Source organism: Hyperoodon ampullatus (genome assembly GCF_949752795.1).
Source record: "Hyperoodon ampullatus genome assembly, chromosome: 20".
Taxonomy (NCBI): Eukaryota; Metazoa; Chordata; class Mammalia; order Artiodactyla; family Ziphiidae; genus Hyperoodon; species Hyperoodon ampullatus.
In genome coordinates, this window is record NC_136933.1 from 22,622,751 (window position 1) to 22,640,892 (window position 18,142).

General features: G+C 38.2%; 1 protein-coding gene across 1 annotated transcript; it reads right to left on the minus strand.

The window, feature by feature from the left end:
• Positions 1-646: 646 nt before the first annotated feature.
• On the minus strand, positions 647-9,735 carry LOC307068730 (coagulation factor XI-like; the record flags this gene model as incomplete). Its single annotated transcript, XM_079726773.1, has 4 exons — positions 647-810; positions 1,470-1,576; positions 2,855-3,017; positions 9,681-9,735. The coding sequence occupies 4 exons, from the start codon at positions 9,733-9,735 to the stop codon at positions 647-649; spliced, it is 489 nt and encodes a 162-aa protein (XP_079582899.1).
• Positions 9,736-18,142: the final 8,407 nt, after the last annotated feature.

The following is an 18,142-nucleotide window of genomic DNA, read 5'->3' on the forward strand; positions in this document are numbered from 1 at the left end:
TTGTTGGATTTCAGATAAGTGTAGTTTCCTATACGAATCCAGAGCATTTCCAATATTTCTAAATAAAAAAGTTAATGATATTTTTCCCTAAAAATATTTTTTAAGAGAAAAGAGATTAATCAATTACAGATCAGATCCTTTTATATTCTTACACAGGAGGTTTATACCTGGAATATTTCTAAATCCAGTAGGGGGCAAGTTTTAAAATACTTCACATTGGTTTCAGTTACTTTGTCTCAGGTGGGGAACTGTTATTTGGAAGGATATCTGAGTAGCTTTTTCATTTTGATTCTATAGATTCATACTGTAGCATCCTTTAGGCTGAGAATGGAACTGTCAGACCACTGTAATTGTTTCAAAATTGCCACTTTAAAAATGTAGCGCTCTTCAAATTAGCTAGGAGATGTATTAAACATTTTTTAAAAGCATCATTGGAAGACAGCCGCTGTACCACAAAATGAAATGCATCCAAGTTGGACTTTAAATGCATTTTCCATCAAGAAAACTGGGAGTACTTATTATAGAATTGTCTTGTAGTGGTCAAAAATAAATTTTTAACCCCTACAAGTTGAAGGAAAAAAAAAAAGGATCCCATTTTGTTTTCTATCGGATAATCTAAGGTCCTTGGGCTCAATCCACAGCTCACTCACCGATACTTTACACTTGGAAAGTGCTCTGTGGCGAATGTAAAAAAGTGACAGTGCATGTCATTCGTACACCTCTCTTGGCATTCCTGAGCACTCTTGGTAATAGAGCTGTTATGGTTCAGGCCCTTCATATGTAGGTCCACATAAATATCTTTGTTGCAAGCTGGAAATAAAATCAGAAAATATGGTTATCTTCCAGTCTCTGGGGGCATCTGATAATTCTATCTTAGCAACCGTCCCTCCAATTCTTTCCCTGACTTTTCCTCAGAAGGCCTCTAGTTTTATTTTAATCTGCTCAACTCCTACTCTCACATGGAAACAGTAAGAGAATGTCAGTGTCCTTTTTACACTGCAGCAATATTAGACTTGTACATTTCTGCTTCAGCTTTATCAACTGGCATCTCTTGTCTCCTTAACTCCACTGATGGACTGATTCACTAATTAACCTATTCAAGTATCTGGAATATCTCACCATTAAGACAAGGGTCATCTTAACCTTTATGGTTGCTTCCTTTGATTTGAATTAATATATTTAATAAGGACTTTCCTATAAAACTTTAAGCTGGGAAGGAGAAAGAAAATAAATGAATGATGAACTGGTATAGTTAGATACGTCCTATGAGATAAATTTTAAATGAACTATAATGGGGTAGGGGGGACATGCATGTATGCTAGTTTTTACTCTACGAGGAAAGAACTTCATTAGGAGACCTCATTTCCATATAGCAGGGTTTTATTTCATAGCCACAAAACCATACCTGATGTAACTGCATGTACACATCACAATAACTAGTATATATCAATTCTAGCAAGACATCTTACCACTTAGTTGGTCTGAGCATTGCTTGGAAGAATATCCAGAAATTGCTCCCGTCATATTGACCATTGGCAGTGTTTCTGCAACACTGTCTTTCAGGATGCAAGTAAACCTGTTTTTTAAAAAAATAACATTACTGGGTGAAAATCTATGTTTTAAAATAATGGGTCTTAAAAGTGAGCACACAGAGAGTCAAAGAGAAGGAAACAAACTTCTCTATCTCATGCCAGAACAAATATATTCTTAGCAAGACTGTGAGTTTGTTTTCCATTCCAACATCCCGACACTGAAAAGATCACATGTAATGCTCCTTGCTAACTGGAAACAGGAGTGGGTGAACTGTGGCCTGTTGGTTAAATGCAGCTCTCTGCCTGTTTCTGTACAGTTAATGAGCTAAGAAGGGTTTCTGTGCTTTTTAATGATTACATTTTAAATCATTGTGTAAGTATTTATATAATATCCTTGATTTCGCCTCTGGACCCACAAAGCCTGAAATATTTACTCTCTTCCTGTTAAGAAGAAGTTTGCCAATCTCTGTTGTAGATTCTAGAATAGTAAATTTTATAAGTTCAGGGCACTGTGTAAATACTATGAATGCAGTAATAATGCACAAAGATATTAATAACTTCATTCTGCAGTAAAGCTTTATTATTAAATTTTCAAGCTCAATATGGAAACAAAAATGGTGGATGGAATGTCCTAAAATTTTTAAGAATATGTCTATAGAGACAAAACCACCAGATGCTATTTGCAAATCTTAATAAGATTCTGGTTAATTGCTATAAATTACACTTGGGGGACAATTGAGATGATATAAAGGGGTTCTTATTAATTTTTAATGTTTTTTGTGTAAGATAATGTATGTTGAAATATTTAGGGGTGAAGTGTTATGATGGTTTCAAATAATTTCAAATGGTTAGACATCTACACATACATAATAGGGAAGACAAAAATGGCAAAAAGTCTTGGGGGCGATAGGAAATCATTGTACTATTCTTTCAAATTACCTTTATAAATAATTAATTTTTTTCTAATAAAATAATTGAGGGAAAAGTACCAGTTTAAATCATATCAAATATCAATAATCAGCTGAAAAGCAAAGAACAAAATGATTAATTGGCATTAAAGTAGAAAGAAATCAGAGAGAAAGTATCATTAATATTCAGACCACAAGAAACCACACTGAGGGGCATGTCTGTTCCTCCTGACCTGCCTAAACACTACCCTTTTTTCTGTAATATTTAATATTTCAATGGAAGGAAAATACATTTTCCCATTGTTAACATTAAATTTTATAAAATGGTAGATGGCAGTTTATTGTTGGTAATTGTCTGTCTGTCCGTCTGTTGTATAAAATCTATTTCCTCTATGTAGAAAAGCAAACATTTACCACTTGGTAGGATCTTCAGATGATGATTCAGCCATAAAAGTGAAGAGCAAACACCTTGGATGGTGGGTGCAGACTCTTTGGCAGTGCTTGGCATTTGGTGTGAAAACAACAGTAATGTCTCCTCCTTTAAAGTAGGCATCTTGGAACAGCTTGGTCACACACTCTGTGTTATAATACATGACACGTGTTATTTGGGATTTTAGTGAGCACATACCCAATCAGGTAATAATCTCACAAAAGCAAGTGAAGTAGGGCTACTTAACAGGAAATATGCCTGAACATGGAAATCAGGGCAATAAAAGCTTTTAGTTTATTGGATAAGCAGCCCCAGATAGAAAAGAAAATCACTAAATGGCACGCGTGCCTCAGTGGAATGGTGCTTCTGAATGATTGTCTTGGAGATGTGGGTGCCTTGTGAGCAATTGATTTGTTTCTCAGATCTTCACTGGCAAAAATGCTCACAGGTCTAGAATGACCTCTGCTTTTCCCTTTCCCCAGCGCTGCTCCGTGTCTAAACTCCATGTTTATATGAAACAAAGGCTCCACACTCATCATCTTTGGGTAGCATCTGTTGGCCCTGGATGTGATAATGTACTACATCACCTCACTATATTAAATGGACCAGTTTTTTTTTGTTTGTTTTGTGTGTGTGTGTTTTGTTCTTGTTTTTATGTATTAGTTTCTGCTTTATAACAAAGTGAATCAGTTATACATATACATATATCCCCATATCTCCTCCCTCTTGCATCTCCCTCCCTCCCACCCTCCCTATCCCACCCTTCTAGGTGGTCACAAAGCACTGAGCTGATCTCCCTGTGCTATGCGGCTGCTTCCCACTAGCTATCGGTTTTACATTTGGTAGTGTATATATGTCCATGCTACTCTCTCATTTCATCCCAGCTTACCCATCCCCCTCCCCGTGTCCTCAAGTCCATTCTCTAGTAGGTCTGCGTCTTTATTCCTGTCCTGCCCCTAGGTTCTTCATAACCTTTTTTTTTTTTTAGATTCCATATATATGTGTTAGCATATGCTATTTGTTTTTCTCTTTCTGACTTACTTCACTCTGTATGACAGGCTCTAGGTCCACCCACCTCACTACGAATAACTCAATTTCATTTCTTTTTACGGCTGAGTAATATTCCATTGCATATATGTGCCACATCTTCTTTATCCATTCATCTGTCAGTGGACACTTAGGTTACTTCCATGTCCTGGCTATTGTAAACAGTGCTGCAGTGAACATTGTGGTACATGACACTTTTTGAATTATGGTTTTCTCAGGGTATATGCCCAGTAGTGGGATTTCTGGGTCGTATGGTAGTTCTATTTTTAGTTTTTTAAGGAACCTCCATACTGTTCTCCATAGTGGCTGTATCAATTTACATTCCCACCAACAGTTCAAGAGGGTTCCCTTTTCTCCACACGCTCTCCAGCATTTATTGTTTGTAGATTTTTTGATGATGGCCATTCTGACTGGTGTGAGGGGATACCTCATTGTAGTTTGGACTTGGATTTCTCTAATGATTAGTGATGTTGAGCATCCTTTCATGTGTTTGTTGGCACTCTGTATATCTTCTTTGGAGAAATGTCTATTTAGGTCTTCTGCCCATTTTTGGATCGGGTTGTTTGTTTTTTTGATATTGAGCTGCATGAGCTGCCTGTAAATTTTGGAGATTAATCCTTTGTCAGTTGCTTCATTTGCAAATATTTTCTCCCATTCTGAGGGTTGTCTTTTTGTCTTGTTTATGGTTTCCTTTGCGTGCAAAATCTTTTAAGTTTCATTAGGCCCCATTTGTTTATTTTTGTTTTTATTTCCTAAATGGACCAGTTTAATTGACCTACAACACTATGTTAGTTCCTGTCGCACAACATAATGATTGGATATTTCTGTACATTTCAAAGTAATCATCATGACAAGTCTAGTTACCATCTGTCACCATACAAAGATATTACATAGTTATTGACTGTATTCCCCACACTGTACATTTCATACCTGTGGCTCATTTACTTTGCAACTGGAAGTTTGCATCTCTTAATCTCCCTCACCTGTTTCTCTCCTCCCCCCATCCCCCTCCCCTCTGACAACCACCTGTTTATTCTGTTTTTCTATGACTGTTTCTGTTTCGTTATGTTTGTTCATTTGTTTTGTTTTTTAAGAACTAATATGGTCTTGTGAGTCAATTATACTTCAAAAACAAACAAGCAAATTCATTTAGAAAGAGATCAGATTTGTGGTTACCAGAGGCAAACATTGGAGAAGAGGGGAATTGGATAAAGAAAGTCAAAAGGTACAAACTTCAAGTTATAAGATAAATAAGTACTAGGGACACAATGTACAACGTAAGTATAATTACCACTGCTGTACATTACATATGAAAGTTGTTAAGAGAGGAAATCCTAAGAGTTTGCATCATAAGAAAACATTTTTTTTCAGTTTCTTTAATGTATCTCTATGAGATGATGGACGTTCACTAAACTTATTGTGGTCATCATTTCACAATGTATGTAAGTCAAACCATCATGCTGTACACCTTAAACTTATACAGTGCTGTATGTCTACTACACCTTAATAAAACTGGAAGAAAAATAAAAACCAAACAAATAAATAAATAGGCAGGAACGGGAACTTTAGACTCTTGGAAAAATTATTGAATCCCCTTCCACTGAAACCATAAGTAAGTTAAAAATACAAACAAAGCTAAATTGCATAAAATTAAAATTTTCTTCTGTTTCTAGAAAGAGATATTGAATATTCCAGATTGTGGAGTTATAGGTCATTATTACTTAGTCACTGAATAAAAGTGTTGTAGTTTTTAATTTTGGTATATTTTTACTGACAAATACTACAATATAACCCTTAGTTTTCTTAATACAAAAACAAATATATAAATATATAACAAAAATAAAATATTTGGACAGAGTAAAATATCACTCAAATTTATTGTAGCAAAAATAAAATAAATAAAATAAAAAATAACTAATTTCTATTGTAGTAATAACCAACATACCAATAAATATGTGGGAAAGTATATAGGTAAAAAACAGTAGAAATTATCACTAAGGCTTATAGGATTATACAGTCCATGGACTTAAATGGGGGCAAATTTCATCTTTATTTTCCCTAGCTTCTAACTAAAATATGACATATCTTTCCATTATTAATGTAAGAAAAAACTGCATTAGGATTCACAGTATCTGTACCTTTGTCATAATAAAAATCGCAGATTTAAAAACACTGTAGTTGCAGATATCTCAAAATATCATTATCACTCATTCCTAGTTTGGTGATAATTACTATGCAGTTTTAGACCCACCACTAAATCTTACTACATAAAGTGTTAATAAGAAGCACATCTATTTCTATATAAATTTTTTTTACAGTTTAACTAACTATATTTAAATATAGTTTATTTGTTTGGTAATCCTATGTATTTTCACTTCATTTCTTTAAAACATTATTCTGAGGATGGAGTCCAGTTCACTAAACTGCCAAGGGATACATGGGAGAAGAGAGTCAAGGACCCTGCCACAGCTCTCCTCAAAAATCCACCCCATATGCCTTCTATATTACCCATCTATAACCTCTGTATATAACATGATTTTCTCCAAAATTGGCAGCTCCCTGAGAATGACCTGCGGGTGAATAGAATCTTCCTCCTCTCCCCAGGCTCTGTGTTGCTTCTAAGGAAGCTGTACGGCAGCCTCCATTAATGGAGGGTCTATTCGCACCTCGAAATAGTCCCATTGACCAAGGAAATCCCACCTCTTAGTGCAAAGCAAGCATGCTGTATTAAAATGTTACTTTTAAGAAGCTTATTATTGGGCCTCCCTGGTGGCGCAGTGGTTGAGAGTCCGCCTGCCGATGCAGGGGATACGGGTTCGTGCCCCGGTCTGGGAGGATCCCATATGCCGCGGAGCGGCTGGGCCCGTGAGCCATGGCTGCTGAGCCTGCGCATCCGGAGCCTGTGCTCCGCAACGGGAGAGGCCACAACAGTGAGAGGCCCGCATACCACAAAAAAAAAAAAAAAAAAAGAAGCTTATTACTTACTTGGTAAATTAAACAGATTTTACATGTTTAATATAGGTGCTGTATTTCTTAAAATATACCACCTACTAATTGGATCATTTAAATTTACAAGGCAGATTGATTTTCAAAATCCAAACACAGCTTCTTAGTGCCATTAAAAACTGATTAATCTGTTTTTGGTGAACTAGAAAGTGCCTGTTTTTGTATATTGACTTTGTATTCCAGAGTTCTTGCTCATATAATTTATTGGCTCAACTAATTTATGTGTTGGTTATTTTGGATTTTTTGAGGGACACAATCATATCATCCATGAATGAGAGTTTCTTTCTCATCCTTTACCTTTTACTTCTTTTCTTTTCTTATTGCAGTGACTAGGCCAGTATAATGTTTAATGTAAGTAATGGCGAGTATTCTTGTCTTATTATCAATTCCTAGGAAAAACTTTCAGTCTTTCACTATTATTAGCTTTTGTGAAGATTTTTGGTTTAGACTTTTGTCTGTTTGTTTCTTTAAAGATATCCTTTAACAGAAGAGGGAAGTTCCCTTTTACTTCCAGTTTGCTAAGAATTTTTATCATAAGTGGAATTTTATCATATATTTTTTCTGCATGTATTTTAAATTATTATTTTTTATTGTAGTAACATATATGTCTCCAGAACTTTTTCATCTTCCCCAACTGAAAGTCTGTATCCGTTAAACACTGCCCATCCCTCCTCCCCTCAAACCCTGGCAACCACCATTTTACTTTCTCTCTCTATGAAATTGACTACTCTATATAACTTACATAAGTAGAATCATACAGTATTTGTTGTTTTGTGACTGGCTTATTTCATTTAGCATAATATCCTCAGAGTTCATCCATTTTGTGCTATGTGTCAGAATTTCCTTCCTTTTTAAGGCTGAATAATATTTCATTATTAATGTGTGCATACCACATTTTGTTTATTCATTTGTTGATGGATACTTGGGTTGCTTCCACTGTTTGGGTATTGTGAATAATGCTGCTACGAATATATCTTTTTGAGACTCTGCTTTCATTTCTTTTGGGTGTATACCCAGAAGTGGTTCATCCACTGATTTTTGAACACTAAACTAATTTTTCATTCCTGGAATAAACCCAAACTTGTCACAATGTAATCATCCCTTTTGGGTTTCTTTTAACACACTGCTGGGTGACATTTGGTAATTTTTTTTGTTTCTGATAATTGCATCTACATTCACAAGGAAAAAAGGCCTATGATTTGTTAAAATGTCATAATATCCCTGTCTCAATGTCCTTGTCATGTTTTGGTATCAAGATCACACTGGCCTTACAAAATGCTTTGGAGACTGTGACTAAGTTAAGCTTCCCTAATATATGTTTGTTTTTCAATTAATTAATTTCTTCTGTGTTATTTTTTCTTCTTTCTAGTTTTTTTGCATTAAATTTGCTATTCTCTTTCCATCATCTTAAACTGGATTCTTACATCATTAATTTTTACAGTTTCCCTATTCTAATATATGCATGTAAGTGTAGACACTTGATTTCAGCACCAATTTCGCTATGTCCCAAGGTTTTGATAAGCAATATTTTCATTATTATTCAATTCAATACATTTTCTAATTTCCATTGTGATCTCTTCCTTGACCGATATTTATTTAAAAGGGTATTATTTAATTTTGAAACATTTGTGATTTTCCAGTTGTCTTTTCTTGCATTTTATCTCAATTCTATTGTGATTGGCTAACATTCTCTGTAGAGTTTTAATCCTTCAAAATTTGTTGAGACTTGCTTTAGGGCCTTTTATGTGGTCAGTTTTTGTAAATGTTCCATAAGCATATGTAAAGAATGTATATATGTAGGGATGCAGTTGTTGGGTCCAACATTCAAAATATGCCCATTGAGTTACTACTGACCTATCAATTAAATAACCATACTATTTCGTAATGATGACAATGAAGGAATATAATAACCTGGATAAGAATCTTGTCACAAAGAAAAATGAAATTATGAACTGTAGTGAAATTTGTTTTATTTTAAATCTCTTTACCTAGATTTACCATTTTCCATATATGCCAGAAAAAAAGTTTACTGTGCATTAAATGCTAGCAACAGTAGCAGAAATTAAATGTAATATATGTAAGGTTTTTTTTAAAAGGAATGCTTAAACTTTCATTATAAATAAAGAGTAAATATAAGGGCTAAAAATACTTGAACTGATATGTCCTTCTGAATATTGGTTAAGTAATTTATAAACAAATTTAGTGGACATGATGTAGAGTGGAGAATTCACAGCAGTGATTAAATTATTGAAATGTATAAACTATGTAGGAATATTTGCATTTTGGGACATTTTGGTGGACATTTTTCAGTCCAAAATTGCCCGTGTGTGTGTGTGTGTGTGTGTGTGTTGCATTGAACAGACTGCTTTATGGAAAATTGACTAATCAGTGAGGCAAGTCAAGATTTCTGCTTTTTAATATTGGTCTTAAATATCATTTAAATGTGTGATATAGATTTAGACATAAACATAGTATAGATATGGATATAGATATAGATATAGACATAGATTCTTACTATCATGAACAATTCCTTTACCTCAGTTTCCTTCCCTGCTTTGAAAAACCCTGAAGGCTTAAGCAGAAAATAAATAAAAAGACTTTATTTCCTTCCCTGGAGTAGATGGCATGGAATTCTCCCACATCTATGGGGACAATAGTGTGATTTTCCTCTCTGGGCTTATACCCTTCTGTTTTCTCATCCACAAGTCAGGGAACCAAGCTATTCCCAGTCCATACTAAAGATAAAACTCTACTTACCACCAGAAACTGAGGCAAATAAAATGAAATGTACCATTTGATATAATAAAGTCATCCTACAAAAAGAAAAATGTGTTTAGAATACAAAATGTGAATTTATAATTTACTGATATCAGAGTTTACAAGAAATACAGAAGGAGAGGAGTAGTTAATTCAGTAGTGTTCACAGAGCTCCTATCGTAAGCTGAATTTTATCTTTCCCCAACCTTAGAGCGTTCCTGAGCATGGTCGTATGTGCAGTGGTCAACACGTTCATGGTTGGGAAGGACCAAGGGCTAAAAGGGAAGGGTCCTCTCACTTTCCTCCCTTCCCTCCCTCTCCTCCGCCTCCAGCTCACTATTTTTTTTTTTTTTTTTTGCGGTACACGGGCCTCTCACTGCTGTGGCCTCTCCCGTTGCGGAGCACAGGCTCTGGACGCGCAGGCTCAGCAGCCATGGCTCACGGGCCCAGCCACTCCGCGGCATGTGGGATCCTCCCGGACCGGGGCACGACCCCGTGTCCCCTGCATCAGCAGGCGGACTCTCAACCACTGCGCCACCAGGGAAGCCCCAGCTCACTATTAATCAGACATTTCTCAATGCCATCATCTGACCCTCTCCCCATCCCAATTTTTCCATTTCTTTCTTCTCTTTCAATTCATTTCCTTTCTTTCCATCTTTGAAGTTTCTTTTCTAAATCTATCAAAGAAGCTATAAATGATTTTTTACTAACAAAATTTTCTAATTTAAAAATTATGTTACAAATCTATTCCTAGGTTGTCTTGGTCACTCATACATGTACTTATCCCCACAAAGCCCTGAACTGACGGCTCTATGAAAAACCTGCTATGAGACAAATCAAGTCTTCTGATTTGTTCATATTGCTCTTGAAAATCTTTTTAATTTGTAAAATACTTGCTATTGAGTACAAACTATTACTCTTCTTCCATTCTGCATCTCCTCCCACATTGCTTATGGTTATTAACTAAAAACCTCCAAAATGTTAAATCAGACACATTTTAAAAATCAGTCATTGTCTATTGTAATAAAATTTTAAAACCCCATGGTACAATAGAAAAAGGCACTTCAAGGAATAATTGCTTGAGGGAAATCTTAAGTAATAATTTTTGAAATCATACCTGAAACTCCTTGTTCGCTGCAATTCTTTAAGAATGTCTTTCTTTTTCCAAAATGGTTTTCATCCTCCTCTAAATGAGATTTTGCAGGTAATGTTCACTTAACTTTAATATTTACTTTTACTGGTTCCCAGTGTGATGTAACATCGTCTCTTTGTACAGCATGCCTGTGAAAGTCCTTAAAATCTTTGCATATCAAACACATACCTTGGTAGAGATGCTTGTTTTTTCAATACATTAATTTTTTTTTCTCTCTCATTTTACTATGCATTCAAACAAGTGACATACAGAGAAGCTTAGAGAAGTTGAATTTGCCCATGTGCCTTAGCAGTTGGTCAAACTCACAGTTAGGATGCCTGCTGGCCAAAGCTGCACTTAACCACACTTTCAAATAGCAACTGTTAATCATTAATTCCAGGCTAACTTGAGTCTCACCATTTAAAAAGAAAACAAGGGAAGTTTGATGGAATTGCTGATGCTCAGAATAGCAGAGAAGTGAAACTCAGCTGTTCGGGGGTTACAGAGTGGGTAGAAAGTAGGGGGCCGATTGTAGATGCCTTGCTCTTCTGCAGTCACAGTTTCCATTTATATAGTGTTACCTCCTCAGAGGCCTAGAAAGGTAGGATTCGTTCTAATGAGCCCAGCTCTTTTTTATCCCACTTGCAAACACTGAATGCCTTTAGACTTTAAAATTCTTTTGAAAAATGGAAAAATATGTGACTTTCATAGCTTTCTTTTTTTTTATTTTTTATTTTTGTGTGCGTTGGTTCTTCACATGGGCTTCTCTAGTTACGGTGAGCGGGGGCTACCCTTTGTTGTAGTGCGTGTGCTTCTCATTGCGGTGGCTTCTCTTGTTGCAGACCACGAGCTCTAGGCATGTGGGCTTCAGTAGCTGTAGCACATGGACTCAGTAGTTGCCGCATGCGGGCCCTAGAGTGCGTGGGCTTCAGTAGTTGCGGCCTGTGGGCTCAGTAGTTGTGGCACACGGGCTTAGTTGCTCCGTGGCATGTGGGATCTTCACGGACCGGGGCACAAACCCGTGTACCCTGCATCGGCAGGCGGACTCTCAACCACTGCGCCACCAGGGAAGCCCTGGCAGGCAGATTCTTAAACACTGTGCCACCAGGGAAGTCCACATAACTTTCTTTAGATCTCAGTGCACTAAGACACCAATGGAGAGCTAAGAAGTGACTGTCTAGATGTTGAGTGACAAGCAATCCAAAAACAGCAGGTCAGTTCCCTTTGTCCATAAGGGCACCTCCTAGTGGTAGGACTTGTTGCAGTTCATAGAGAGGAAAGCTTGTGAAATACTTTGTGGGGTTTCACTTGATTTTGTTTCTGTCCAGAGCCTTCCCATGGACCTTAAAGAGGGGCTAGAAGCTCTATGGAAATCAAGATGGTGCATGTCCTCTGTTACCCAGATCCTTCATTAGTTTATTGGTCATGTAACTTAAGCAGAAACCAGACTCTTGCACTTACACTAGCTACCTGTGCTTCCCTGGCCAAGCTGCTTTCTCTCTCCAAGCTTCAGGTCCTCGCTTAGAACATTAAACACTAACTAGCTCTAAGGATCTCTATGTGGTCCCCTGAAAACCTAAAAGAAATAAAAAATTTAAAACCTTTTAAAATACGTTTGAGTTAAATAAATTTTAGAGAAAGATGTTACGGTTCAGAGAAGACTTCATATATTCCAGAGAAAAGCAAAACAAGATCTTAGGTTTATAAATGGAGTCATGATTTTAAAAAAATATTCTGAAGACAAAGAGAAGAATAAAACGACAAGTCAGTCCCCATTTCAGATCTTGCTGAAGTTATAGGTACCAGAGGAAATACTGTGTTTTGTTCAGGGACAGTATTGCTGATATGAGTGTGATCTTCCAAATCTAGAAAGTGTTGCCAGTTTACCTGGCTTATTTCAATATTTGGAGACAGAGAGAGACAATCTCATTTTATGTCTATCATAACAACATTGCCGTCATCTGAACGGTTTCTCAAGGTGTGAAATAGCCAGTGCCTGGTGGCCAAATGCCTATGTAGAAAGATGACCCCAGATCAGGAACACTGGAAGGTCCTTTCAAAGCTCTTACAGGAAGGGACATATGGGGGAAATAGAACTTACTGAAGGAGACAGTAAGGAAAAGGTAAATTTGAAGCTTAGCCCCATATAGACTAGTTGGAGACTTTTTGAGAAGAGAGAAGCCAGCATTTTTGTTCCCTGGGGTAGAAAGTTAAGGGGGATTTGAACTTAGAAGTCGTCTTTATGCAAAATGCTAAGGAACTATTGTAACATTCTATCTGGAAGGCAGTTATTCAGATACTTTTATTTGATCTGCTACCAATGCTTTCTGGCCTATCTTGACATAAAGAGTCCTTAGTTGCTTTCTTGAGTTTCCCATTTAAAAGTACATTCCAGGGAATTCCCTGGTGGTCCAGTGGTTAAGACTCCGCGCTTCCAATGCAGGGGGCATGGGTTTGATCCCTGGTTGGGGAACTACGATCCAATGCGGCACAGCCAAAAATAAATAAACAAAATAAAAATGAAAGTACATTCCTGCTACACAAAAAGCACGTATCTATAATGCACTGTTTTTTTTATGAAGCTCGAACATAAAATAGAAAATTAATGCCAAGAAAGCTTTTCATGGAAAACTGATATGTGAGATTATGTGAGGTCCTTATATCCCTGTATTGTTTACTCCATGAAACCCCATCTCTATCCTAAAGCCTCATTACAAAGATTATAATGATAACCCTCCAACTCTATTGAGAGAAACAGAAAGACTCTAATGAGAGATATACTTCAGTGGGAAACCAAATAATATTTTCCTAAATTTGGTATAGCTAGTTAGTGAAATCTCTAAAGCCTTTGAAATAATATAAGGATTCCAAAATATTTTTGTCCAGTCAAATAAAAGTAGAATAAGAGTCTTAACTACATAGAAACTCTTTGAGATCAAATGGACCATCTTTTCACACTGATACCAAGTATTCTAAAAATTATTTTCAACTAATGCATTGCAGTTTAGAATTCTAATGTTGACTACTCTTATCTTAAAGCTTTTTTTGACTTCCCTGGTGGCACAGTGGTTAAGAATCCGCCTGCCAATTCAGGGGACATGGGTTCAAGCCCTGGTCCAGGAAGATCCCACATGCCGCAGAGCAACTAAGCCCGTGCGCCACAGCTACTGAGCCTGTGCTCTAGAGCCCACGAGCCACAACTACTGAAGCCCACATGCCTAGATCCTGTGCTCCGCAACAAGAGAAGCCACCACAGTGAGAAGCCCACGCACCTCAAAGAAGAGCAGCCCCCACTCGCCGCAACTAGAGGAAGCCCGCGTGCAGCAACAAAGACCCAACGCAGCCCAAAAATTAATTAATTAATTAATTTAAAACTATTCAAAAAAAGCTTTATTCTTCCCAGTGAAATAAAATGCTTTTGAACCTTAATGAAAATGGGGAATTACTGGACCCAAGAACAAGTCAGAAGTTGGGATCATTGGTAACCTAAAATCCTCTGTCTGGGACAGGGAAAGCCACACACGTGTACTGGTGACCCCTTCTCAGTCACAGCCACGGTCAGCTTTCTCTTGGAGTTCCTTCTTTCTTATCAAGACTTGCTTTGAAAAAAAACACAGACTCCCATGTCCTGCAACCTCTTTCTTGCTGTCCCTGAAATATCCCCTTTTCATGACAAAGTTTCAATGCTGACCTTAGATCAGGGTTTCAACCCTGCCATTACTGATATTTGGGCCAGATAATTCTATGATGTAAGGGGCTGTCCTGTGCATTGTAGGATGTTTAGCAACATCCCTGGCTTCTACCCACTAGCACCCCATTGCCCAGGTGTGGCAACCAAAAATGTCTCCAGATGTTACCAAATGTCCCCTGGGTGGGAGTGTCTCCCATTGAAAAACCACTGCTTTAGATAACAGTGAAAATAACGAATAATTGTTATACATGCTCCTGTCATATTTTATCTTCCTCATAACATGAGACAACATGATACTAACCTAGAAGACATAACCTGGGATATGAGTGCAAGCTTAGTCCTGGCTCTGGCCTTGCCAGTGACCTTGAACTAATCTCTCTACTTCTTTGAGCTGCCATTGCTTCATCTTGAGAATAAAGATGTACTCATTCATTGGACGTTTACTGAATGCCCGTTTATATGTGATGTGAATGAAAGTGGCTCACGGTTTAATGAAAGTTTGTTTTTTTGTTTTTTGTTGTTTTTGTTTTTGTTTTTTGCGATACACGGGCCTCTCACTGTTGTGGCCTCTCCCGTTGCGGAGCACAGGCTCCGGACGCGCAGGCTCAGCAGCCATGGCTCACGGGCCCAGCCGCCCCGCGGCATGTGGGATCCTCCCAGACCGGGGCACGAACCCATGTCCCCTGCATCGGCAGGTGGACTCTCAACCACTGCGCCACCAGGGAAGCCCGGGTTGTTAGTTTTTTTAATATTGAGCTGCATGAGGTGTCTATATATTCTGGAGATTAATCCATTGTCCGTTGATTCATTTGCAAGTATTTTCTTCCATTCTGAGGGTTGTCTTTTCATCTTGTTTATAGTTTCCTTTGCTGTGCAAAAGCTTTTGTTTCATTAGGTCCCATCTGGTTTTTTTGTTTGTTTTTAATAAATTTATTTATTTAATTTATTTATTTTTGGCTGCGTTGGGTGTTGCTGTGCGTGGGCTTTCTCTAGTTGCGGCAAGCGGGGCTTACTCTTCATTGTGGTGCACGGGCTTCTCATTGCAGTGGCTTCTCTTGTTGAGGAGCATGGGCTCTAGGTGCACGGGCTTCAGTAGTTATGGCATGCGGGGTCGGTAGTTGTGGCACATGGGCTTAGTTGCTCCGCGGCATGTGGGGTCTTCCCAGACCAGGGCTCGAACCTGTGTCCCCTGCATTGGCAGGCGGATTCTTAACCACTGTGCCACCAGGGAAGCTCCCTACTTGTTTATTTTTGTTTTTATTTCTATTACTCTAGGAGGTGGGTCAAAAAAGATTTGCTGTGATTTATGTCAGAGAGTGTTCTTTCTATGTTTTCCTCTAGGAGTTTTATAGTGTCCGGTCTTACATTTAGGTCTTTAATCCATTTTGAATTTATTTTTGTGTATGGTGTTACAGAGCATTCTAATTTCATTCTTTTACATGTAGCTGTCCAGTTTTCCCAGCAACGCTTATTGAAGAGACTGTCTTTTCTCCATTGTATGTCACTTTAAATATATTATGCCACTCCCTTCTGGCTTGTAAGGTTTCTGCTGAGAAATCAGCTGTTACCCTTATGGGAGTTCCCTTGTATTTTATTTGTCATTTTTCTCTTGTTGCTTTTAATAATTTTTGTCTTTAATTCTTATCAGTTTGATTACTATGTGTCTCATCATGTTTCTCCTTGGGTTAATCCTGCCTGGGACTCTCTGTGCTTCCTGGACTATCATTATTCTGAATTCTTTTTGTGGAAGGTTCCCTATCTCCACTTCATTTAATTGTTTTTCTGGGGTTTTATCTTGTTCCTTCATCTGGTACATAGCCCTCTGCCTTTTCATTTTGTCTGTCTTTCTGTGAATGTGGTTTTCGTTCCACAGGCTGCAGGATTGTAGTTCTTCTTGCTTCTGCTGTCTGCCCTCTGGTGGCTGAGGCTATCTAAGAGGCTTGTGCATGCTTCCTGGTGGGAGGGACTGGTGGTGGGTAGAGCTGGGTGCTGCTCTGGTGGGCGGAGCTCAGTAAAACTTTAATCTGCTTGTCTGCTGTTGAGTGGGGCTGAGTTCTCTCCCTGTTGGTTGTTTGGCCTGAGGTGACCCAGCACTGGAGCCTGCAGGCCCTTTGGTGGGGCTAATGGTGGACTGTGGGGGACTCATGCCAAGGAGTATTTCCCAGAACTTCTGCTGCCAGTGTCCTTGTCCCTACGGTAAGCCACAGCCACCACCCCCACCTCTGCAGGACACCCTCTAACACTAGCAGATAGGTCTGGTTCAGTCTCCTATGGGGTCACTGCTCCTTCCCCTGGGTCCTGATGCGCACACTACTTTGTGTGTGCCCTCCAAGAGTGGAGTCTCTGTTTCCCCCATTCCTGTCGAAGTCCTGCAATCAAATACCACTAGCCTTCAAAGTCTGATTATCTGGGAATTTCTCCTTCTGTTACTGTACCCCCAGGTTGGGAAGCCTGGCGTGGGTCTCAGAACCTTCACTTCAGTGGGTGGACTTCTGTGATCTAACTGTTCTCCAGTTTCTGAGTCACCCACCCAGCGGTTATGGGATTTGATTTTATTGTGATTGTGCCCCTCCTACCCTCTCACTGGGGCTTCTCCTTTGTCTTTGGATGTGGGGTATCTTTTTTGGTGAGTTCCAGTGTCTTCCTGTCGATGACTGTTCAGCAGTTAGTTGTGATTCCGGTGCCCTCACAAGAGGGAGTGAGTGAGTGCACGTCCTCCTCCACCATCTTGAACCTCCAACTGTATACTTTAAATCATCTCTAGATTACTTATGATACCTAATACAATGTAAATGCTATGTAAATAGCTTTGCTTTTTGGAACTTTCTGGAATTCTTTTTCAAATATTTTCGATCAGCCATTCGTTGAATCCATGGATTCAGAATTCGTGGATAGGGAGAGCCCATGGCATAACTTGATAAACTCTAAGGTCCTTCAAGCTCCAAAAGCCATAAATCAACTCCCTGAATCACTGTGAGGGATGCGAGATTACCAAGAGGAATCTTTTCCAATAATACATGATATAAAAAGGTAATTGTGATGCTCTGAGGAATGAAAGGAAGGCTATAAGTACACCGTCCAAAGGGAAATAGGAACAGAACCTCTGAGTCAACTTATAAATGATGTGCTGTAGATGATTAAATCTGAAAAGTATCATAATGGTTATTCTTCTCATAATTGATGCCACTGATATAATTCTTGAAACGTAAGCTCCTTATGTCTAAGTACTTAATTACTCACCTTTTTCAAACAAATGTATATATATACATGAATGTATATGTTCCTGAGTCTACAAGAATACCTTAAAAATATTCTGGAACTTCAATTAAATTATATCCTTTGGGTCCATTGATTGAAATTGGATTGGCCTGTGGATCCCTCTGTTGAGAAGCTTTTATGCGTTTATTTGGGTACAGTCATCAGTTTACTTTTGGGATCAGGACCAGGGGTCAGAGCTATGATGGTGATGGAGATATGAAAACTCTCGCTTTGGTAGACTTGACCCCAAGGTAAGTGGGGACAAGAAAAAAATTAGGTTTAGGGATTAAGAATATTGAGTTCATGATCTACGAATTGTAAATGCAAAGCTTCCTTTAAAGAAAGACCTTTTTGTGGTAAGAGAGCAGCCCAATAGTATAG